At 28.9% G+C, this 10,009-nt stretch overlaps 1 protein-coding gene across 1 annotated transcript in view; it reads right to left on the reverse strand.

The window, feature by feature from the left end:
- Positions 1-1,251: 1,251 nt before the first annotated feature.
- LOC107450458 (putative sarcosine oxidase) overlaps positions 1,252-10,009 on the reverse strand; it is a gene marked incomplete in the record, with an annotated part of 16,586 nt that continues 7,828 nt past the window's right edge. Inside the window, 6 exon segments of the mRNA XM_043054857.2 lie at positions 1,252-1,614; positions 2,571-2,711; positions 4,654-4,748; positions 5,443-5,609; positions 6,511-6,685; positions 8,258-8,396. Coding sequence (XP_042910791.2) covers positions 1,385-1,614; positions 2,571-2,711; positions 4,654-4,748; positions 5,443-5,609; positions 6,511-6,685; positions 8,258-8,396 — 947 coding nt within the window.

The following is a 10,009-nucleotide window of genomic DNA, read 5'->3' on the forward strand; positions in this document are numbered from 1 at the left end:
AATTCCGAACAGATCAGCAAGTGCAATTCCTGAGACCAGAACAATGGATTCCAAACAGTCCTGATGCTGCACCATGTGACTATTTTCTATGGGGACATCTGAAAAACAAACTGAATAAGCGAAGAATTTCTATATTAAGAGGCCTTCAAAGAGCTATTAGAGATGAGGTGAAGAAAATCCCCCAGGAAATCATTTTGCGGGCCTTAAAATCATGGCCGAAGCGTTGTAGAAAAATCTATTATGCCGGAGGTCGACATAATGAGAAGCATCGCTGAATTTATGTTATAAATTTTGGAAATAAAAACGTTAAAAAATGATCCCTATATTTTTTTGTTATCCTGTAGTTGTAAGAAAATATAGTTATCTGTAATACAAATCTCTAAATTTCGTTCTTACAATAACTTTCCAAAAACGAAAAATTCCGCCATATTTTTTACCGGTGTAAAGTGGCCAAAAGAAGAAAGGCATGAAATCAATTAATGAAAATATAAATTTTTGCTTAACTAAATACCATAGTCTAGGTATTAATGTTATGATATTGAAGCATTATAATATTTAGTGCACAATCCAAATACTATTACTACTTTATCCACTGATCCCTACATCTTGTATTTTCAATACATATTGTTTCAATGATTAAGTTTTAAAATGTATTTGAGCTTACAATCTTACTTATATGGCTTTCGCTGGGCATTTATATGAACCTTTCGTAGTCAACGGGCTTATAGAAGGGATATCAAAACTTTTAGCATGCAAGTCTGCTTTCCTTATTATTTTATCACCCGTTGAAGCTTTAAGTAATTTTGAGTTCTCAATTTCAGAGACAATTCCTCATTAAAAAGAAGAAAAGATGTCGTTATAAGTTAAAAAAGTATATAAAATAATAAAATTCTACCTGAATCCCTAAATTGATCCTTATTTGGTTAATGAAAGCTTTTAAAAAATTCCTAACTCCAACTCCTTTATTTAACCAAAAAGAGATATATCTCAATTTCAATCTGTATCCTTTGAGAACCATTAAAGAACTCATTTTTCTTATCTTAATTACTTCTGTGGATTTCTTTAAGATGCTTTAGAAGCAATAACTAGCCTTTAGTAGTAGTTACAGAAAAAAATAGTAAAGACGTACTATGCTTACCTAGTTCCAATTTCGTTTTAACGATTCCCGGGGTATTCCTCCCTTTGGGAGTTTCGAACCAATCCATTACAACCAAAGAAAGTGATATCGATATTAAGTAAAGCTCTCAACAATTTTGCTTAATAAGAAATAACACTTTAATCTATGTTCCAAACTTAAACAGCATTTTGGAAAAGCAATAATTAAAAATTCAATTTGAAAACAATTTAATCCGTTGCCTGTTGAAATTATGGTGGGTTTTTGTTTTCATTCTTGAAAAACTGCTCGAAATCTTATTTGTTCCAATTCTGAGTCCCATTCTCCAGTGGTGCTTAGTTTTGCAGCTAATCTCCCGACTTCATCTGAAAATTTGGCAGCTTTGCCATTGCCTGCAACTGCAACTGTGAGGGTTGGGTTAATACGATCGATGTATGGTAGTCCAGTGGGAGTGTGGCAGTTGACACAGGTTCTACTGGTGATACTATCATACCTCAGACCTAGAACAAAATGAAGTATTTTAAAGTTTACTTAAGCCTAAATAAATTTTTGAAATTAAAGTAGTTTAATTTAGTTTTTGGGTATTAAATTATGTTATAATATTTAAATTGAATTTTTATGTAATAATATTTAAAGTATATGCAATTAATTTTTGTGTTATTAATTTTTTGTGCAATTAATTTTTGTGTAATTAAATTTAAAATAAAATAATGCCATCGAAGGGATGTATATCTTCCCAAATGCACAGATTTTGTGTGATTGGCAAGAAATGCAACTCTTGACATTTTTAATTAGATTTGCGGACTCCTAATGATATTTTGTACTTTATTTAAATTTGGTTGCATATTTTCAGTTCAATTCGGTGCAATAAATTTGCTAAGTTTAATAAAAGTTTCTTAGCATGGATTATCGCTGATTGTTAAAATATGTTGTATAACTAAAAATAAAAAATGTTTGAAAATATTCTAAGTTTTCATATTTTAAAAATTGTTAAAAATTCAAAAAATTTATTTTTTAAAAAATTGAATATTTTGGCTAACATTTTTATGATAGCTTTAAATTTTTACAAAACAATTTAATATTGCAGTTAAAATTTTGATTGACAGACGAAAAACAAAAATCTGACATTTTTGCAATTTAAGAATTAAAAGAATTTTAAAATGACAAGAATTTTTTAAAAAATTGTAGACAAATTTTTGCTAAAATTTGATAGACATCCTTAAAACAAAAGAACAAACTTGAAAATTCATGTGACCTAATCTGCATTATTTTTAAGTTAATAAAGAGCTTTAAGAAATTATTATTATTTTATAATTTTTTTTATTTTTTTAAAATTTTTTAGCAGAAAAATTAAGCAATTTATCTGAAAACCCAAAAAGCAAAAACTTTATTATAGTTTTTTTCGTTGGCATTTTTGACTGTATGACAGCTGGGGGAAAGCAGCTTAGATACTAACCTGGTAACTCTCTCTTAATAAGTCTTTCCTGCAATTTAATTAGATTTTGGTCCCCTCCTGATTGATACCATTTCTTGATATCATCCAAATCTTTAGCTTCTTCTGCACATCCATCTATTCCAACTTTTATGCTGAACTTACCTTTAAAAAGAACTATAATAAATCAGTGTGAAAATAAAAAAAAATTTATTAAGAAAAAATCCTTAGCAAATAATATAACGCATTAATGACTAACGAAATATTTAATAGTATTTTAAAGATATTCGGACCTTTGTCTAACGCGTGACCATATATTTCCGAATAACATTTCGTATAGTTCCAAGAATATATAAGCCAATCTGTGTCCGTAAGTCAAGAGTGCTCTTTTCTTTTGTTCGAAGTTCAAAAACCATACTAAACAGCTGACATAAAAAATAAATTCTGCCCGTTTTTTTTTGGATAACTGTAGTCTTCCCTTTACATATCGTTCATTTAAAACGGGATAGCCCTGCTAACATCGTACTTACATAATCACCAGATTGAAAACGTAAAAGAGGAAGTTCGTGACTTACTTGGCTAAGATACATGCACCAAGATGTGGGCAAAGCAAAACTAAAGGGATGGGATGAGGCTAGAAGAAGAGCAGGACAGGGGTGCCTAAAAAAAGAGACTCCAGAGCTTATGTGAAAGCTAGTTTAAAGAGGATAGGTAGGTAGTCATCCCTTTTGGGCTGCTCATCCATTTTAATGTAGTCTTTAAACTTTGTTAAGAAATAAAAACCCACCACAAAAGTCCCATAGATTATTTCCTTCCTACTTTTGTTTCCCCTTTTTCTTCTCAAGCTATTGAAGTTAATAGTCCGGTTCTACGTTATCAGCAACTTGGCAAAAAACCAAAGTAAATCAGGCGCTAACAGCGAGACTTAACTAAATTCTAAAGCTACTTAATTTCCCTATTCTTGTTCTAATTGTTTGCAATTTTAGGGTTAAAAAAATATTAAGTGGTTAAAGAAAGTTTTATTATAAAGATATTCAGTTCCTATTGTGTTTTTTACGTTTCTTTCTCAATTGTTAATTAAGCTCTTTATTTTCAATTGTTATTTTACGCATTATTATGCTGTTTCGAGATATTTAGCTGTCGGTTGCTAAATCAATGGAAAAGTGTTTTAATTGGCGAAGTTCGAAGTTAATGGTTTCGATTAAAGCCTGACCCATCCCCTCTATTTAAACTTTAGAAAATTTTCGAAAATTTCTCTGCTTTTATTCGGAAATATATAATTTTCTATCTTTAAATCGAAAATTCTCAATAATTAACAAAAAGAACAAGAAAACAAAACCGAAGGCATATTTAACTATTAAATATATAGATCAGTAAGAACGTTTGCTATAAATAAAGTAAAAATAAATCAACATCTAAAAGCCCTATACCATATTCATTAGTTTTCTGATAAAACTCATAATTAAAAATTTTCCTCATATTTTAGAGCAATATATACTTTTAAAGCTGTTAACTAAATCCAGATATAATTTTTTTATTATACTTCAAAAACCCTTAATAGGAATTTTATTTTGTGCAATCCTACATTTCATTTTTTAAAAAAAGTGATTTCTTGCTGACCAAATCTTTCCAATTTCGCTTCTTCTTTTTTCTTCCTTACTATGATTTTTCGATTCATGTTTTCATATGCTCCATAAAAAAATTCTTTGAATTAGCTTTTTATATTTACCATAAGGATTGCTTATTGGTTTGGAAAAGGGTAAAATTCTTATAGAAGTGCAATCATATTTGTTTTAAAAATGTAGCCTTTAGTACAATGTTTTTTATAGGTTTGCAATTTAAATTACTTATTTAAATAATTTGAAAGTAAGCTTCAAATCAAGCAGTACAACGAGAGTAATACTATGAATTAAAACCATGGGTAATACTTTTTGTTCGTAATTTGTTGACCTTCGATGAAAATTAATGGCCAAAAATGAGAATTTTCTTTTTTTTTCATTTTGTTAATTCACGTAAAATGGTTTAAGTAAAGCCGACTTCCTGTCACAACCAGTGACAATATAGTTTTAACGATGCCATTCATAAGTACTGTAATTAAAGCACTCACCTGCAGTATATTCTACAGGAGGAAGGAAATAGCTAAAGACTCCTTTAGGAAATATTTCATCACTACCTCTTACGTATATAACATCTGGCAATGAACTGGAAAAACATAATCGATTGTATAACTTCTTCGAAAAAATTGAAATTTATTGATACCAATGTTTTAATTAACGAGATAAAATTATGATAAAAAAACATTTTTTCTTTATCAAAAGAGAATTTTATGACAATTTTTGTCTGCTTTTGTCACTTCTTTTGACGAATAAATAAATCTGGAAAATATCATAAATAATTGAATTACCTAAACAAATATTATGTTTAATTCATTGACCATAATCATACTTTATGAGACCAAGTTCATTATTTATTCAAACAATCCAAGGGAAATTAAATTTAAGAATAAATTATAATTTGAAACACAGTTATTTTAAAAAGGAAGTAGTTTTTTTAATTAGTTATAGAAATTTTTGCCCGTACAATCGTTAAAATGATTTTCTAAAAATATTTCTAAGTAGTATACCTAATGTATATATATAATGTGTACCTAATGTATTATGTGTATTATACCTAATACACATAAATTCAATTAAAATGTCAAAATTTTATCTTCTAAAGCTAGAACCCTTGGACTTTCAATTACCTTCAATTATACAAAACTATTTTTATTTTTAACTTAATTACAGCAACTGGTATGTAATTTTACATAAATATTACAAGAATAATGGCTATTACTTTGACATAAGTTTTGAAAAGTAACTGCATAAAATAATGTGTTTAAAAAAGAAAATTTTACTTCAGTCTTTCTGTTTCTTCTTCGGAAACTTCAAGCAAGGCGATTGTCTCTTTGTGCTTTGAAACAAGCAAAGGCTTCAAGTCACTATGAATCTTCAAATTTATAAATGCTCCAGTCGCTATCAGCACTCTTTTTGAAGTTATTTTATTTCCTGCTTCGGTTTTTATCTAAAGAGGAAAAAAAAATTTGAAAGTTAAGTAAATCACAAATGAGTAGAGAGTCAATAAAAACATCAAAACTCGTTTTGATTTCAAGCAGAATGTAAGAGGAGCTACAAGAAAATTTTTAGAAACATATCAAAATTTATTAAAAATTAAATTGGTTTCTGATATCATTAGGCTGGAATTAATGGCTATAAAACTGGTAAACTATCTTTTATTCGATTTTCTTACTGATTTAAGAGATTCGATGCAAAACAAATTAGTTCTTTTTAATAGTGAGTTATATTAAAAAAATCTTTTTACTTACCTTGGAGGAAAAGATGAGATTAAATTATTTAAAAAATTATTTGAGAAATAAAACGAATTTTATTTTTTTTAATTAGCGAATATAGAAATTACTTTACACATTTTTAATATTCAGTTCTTTGTTTTTTTCTAATACTTTTTGATTATTTCGTAAATCATCTAAAAAAAGAGACAGCTCTGTTTTTTCTTTTCAAATCAGTAACTCAAACTCACTACACAACAAACAAGTTCATGCACATAAATTTTTAATTTACGAATTCATTGTAAAAAATGGATGCTCAAATTTCACGCCATACTCTTCGTTCTTGTCGAAACTCTTTCGGGGTATATGCTCGGAGCAAACATTTTGTCAAAGTGACGAAATAATTCGCATTTTCGTGACGTAATGACTCACAAAATTAACGGAATACAGTTCAAAGATGGCTGAATAGTCAAAAATGAGAGTTTCACTTTTAAAATGTTTTAAAAGGATCCTTAAACTCGGCACATACTCAAAAATACCAAAAATAATTCATCTTTGAACTCAGAATTATTTGATAAGTTGCGTAGTGAGCTAACCCACTTTCCTAATGAGCTCTTTTATTTATTGTGGGGAGCATACTTGATAATGGTTGTTTTCTTGGTGTAACTCTGTAACAACACTTTCAATAATATCACATCCTTGTTCCCTTGAAATTTTCTTCTGTGCTGCAACTAAGTTCCTTGGATCAATATGGCCACCACCATTATCATCCAAAAGAGCGATTTCATCATCCTTAAATAGCAAATAAGGATATCTGTAATAAAAAAAAACATTTGCTAACTTTAGTTTTAGTTGAAAATCTAATAGAAATTCTTAAAATGCATGTTTAATAGTTTCTTTCATGTAAGTTGATCTAAACTAATTGCTTATGCATCTTTCCTCTGTGCTACAGCTAATTTTCAGGCCATTAATATGGCCACCACCATTATCAGTGAAAAGAGCAATTTCATCATATTCTAATTTTAAATATGACTATCTATAATTAAGAACTTTACCCGTCTTTCGCTTCAGAATGTATTAAAGAATCTTATAAAATTCGTGAAATCTTCATTTATTATCTGCTGTTACATAAGTTGGTCTAAGGTAATATTAATTTGAGTATAACTAAAACCATTGGCGTTTCATGAAAGAAAAATTGAGGGATTATTTCTTTTAATACTTTTGTTAATTTAAAGATAAGTTGACAATGTATCATGCATTTTATGCATCTCTCATGCTTGTGATAATCACATGACCATAAAGGAATTATGCAAATTGATACCAAACTTATATGAAATGTAAATTGAGGTAGGACAATTAATAAATTAGAATAAGAAAGCGACTGCGCATGTATTGAATCTTTGTTGAAATTGCATCACCATGAAGGAATTATGCAAATTTTAACCAAACCTATATGAAATGTAAATTAGCTTAAGACATACAAATGATTAGGATTACGAAGCGACTTTGCATAATTATTTGTACCACTATATGTCGATGGTGTTCAACTTTCACAATCGTTAATGTACATCAGTGTTTCCCAAAGTGTGGTACGCGTACCCCCAGGGGTACGAGAACAGCTTAGCGAGGGTACGTGGAAAATATTNAAAAGCAAAGCTAGCTATGAAAATTTACGATTACGTATTTTCTATTTACTATTATTTTTTTTGCAGAGTTAACAGTTAATAATTAGTGGAGTCAACAGCTAGTTGTGATTTTTAACTTTTGAGCAATTTTTTATAGTAAAGGTTTGTAATAAATTCTACTTGTTTTGATTATTTTTATAAAATATAATTTTTGTCCCTAACATAGAATTTTTTACCGAAAACTATGTACCAAAAAAGAAAAATAAACATATTTTAAAAAAAATTCAAGCATTTTTTTCATAGTGGTACACATCGTTGCGAAAAATTTGGAAGGGGTACACAAAACTCATAAGTTTGGGAAACACTGGTGTACTTGCAATAAATTTTATATATTCAAAACAATAGAGAAGAAGTACTAGGGAAAAAAAGCAATAACAAAAATCTCAAAATTAAGAGTAATCTGAATTACTTTTAACATTATTTTCGTTTCGGGAATAATTTTAAATTCAGCTCTAAAAGCACTTGCTGACTATGACGTATCCCTTCGAAATATAATCATGAAATTACTTTGCTGAACTACATAGTTTATGTACGAAAATTCATTTTTAAAAATAAATAAAAGCAGCATAGTTTTTTAGGAGTTTCAAGAAAGAAATTAAGAGCAAATTATTAAGAATGTGCATTCTCAGTCATCTAAAGCTAAGTTTATGACTATAGCAATTTTTTAATTTATTAATATTTAGATCGAAATAAATACCTACCTTCTTGTGAAGGTATCTCTGCATGATACATCTGTTATTGATACATTTTTTGCATCCGCAGCTTTTAGCAAATCTTTCATATAAGGATTATTTTTTTGAATGATGAAAAGGCAGCCAACGGGTGTATGGAATTTTATTCCTGAAAAGAAATTTTTAAAATTGATATCACTTTTATTACAAACAAATAAAACCATATTAAAAATAAATATTAAAATTTTTTTGAACATAATGCAAATAAATAGAATAAAATTAGACTCATGATCCAGACCACTTAATCCCAGGATCCTTCTCGCTCCCGTGATATTGACGGGCTGATGTGTTAAAGAATAAAACTAATCCATTTCTTTTGCCCGGAAAGCATTTTATTTCTCATTTTACACACCAGGTGGCAGTACCAGGATATTTTTAAGGTAATTATAGATTGTTATTTTATTTTAAACTAGTTGCAGCCCTAATCAAATACGTTATACAAATACAAAAGCCAAAAAAATAGGCACTTTTATGACCGTTTTCTTGAAAATTAACGGATAGTTAAGGGGTTAATAATAAATTTTATTGAAATAAAAAGCAAATTTATTTAATTTATTGTTATAATAGAATTTATTCATATTATTGCTGTATTTGCATTTATTCATTTTATTGTTGTATTTTCACTTAATTATATTTCTTTTAAGCTTGCATTTATTCATCTTATTGTGGTATTTTCATGCATTCTATTAATAATATACATTGTTATTTCATATTATAGCTTCATATTGTTGTTATATATTTTACTTCGTTTTGTTACTTTATATCATTGTTTCATATCTTTGTAAATTACATTTTTCTATAGTTGTTTGGTTTCGTTGCATGATTTTTAAATTTATTGTAATTTTGGATTATTGCTGCTCATTTTGTTTGTATATCGTTACTTACATTGTTGCTGCAGGTCGTTACTTCATACTCATTCTATTTCCGTTTGATTCGATTACAGTTATACATTGTTGTTTCATATTATACCTTCATATTGTTGTTCTTAATAGTTATACATTTAATTTCATTTTTGTTTCTTTATATCATTGTTTCCTGTTGTTGTAAAGCGAGTTTTCATATAGAAATTTGATTTCGTTGTATGATGTTGATTTTTTATAGTTGCTAATGATTTTTGCTTTTTATCTGATTCTTGTATCATTACTGTTGTTGTATATTGTTGTTTCGTATTTATTGTATTTATGCCTCTGTACTATTGTAAATTGCGTTTTTACATCGATGTTTGATTTTGATGTATAATGATTTTTATTATTGTTTAAGGTTATTGCTGTTCACTTTGTTTTTTATATCATTACTTATATTGTGTTACATCGCTACTTATATTTATGAAATGTTGTGTATTGTTGTTTCATATTGCCGTAATAGTCGGCCTTCTGCACCCAAATCTGCGGGTTCGATCCCCGGCCCAGACTCCGGATTTTCGGGATACAGAAAATCCTCAGCGGCCATGTCGTATGATTATGCGGCATGTAAAAGATCCCTAGAGTGCCTTATTGACTCTTGGCATTTTCGGCAAAATTAAATTCCTATTGCACTTTAGCATCCAAATAGAGTCTCGGTGCTGCCATCTAGTGTGGCAGAAACTAGACTTCCAAATTAACATGACCAACGGTATCTCACCCATTGTGGTGGTCCTGAAAGTGTGGATACCACCTCTGGAGAACGCACTAGGTCTGCTCATCGGCAAGACCGATTGTGCAGCTCATTGGAAATAAAAAAAAT

Source organism: Parasteatoda tepidariorum, chromosome 8 (assembly GCF_043381705.1).
Source record: "Parasteatoda tepidariorum isolate YZ-2023 chromosome 8, CAS_Ptep_4.0, whole genome shotgun sequence".
Classification (NCBI taxonomy): Eukaryota; Metazoa; Arthropoda; class Arachnida; order Araneae; family Theridiidae; genus Parasteatoda; species Parasteatoda tepidariorum.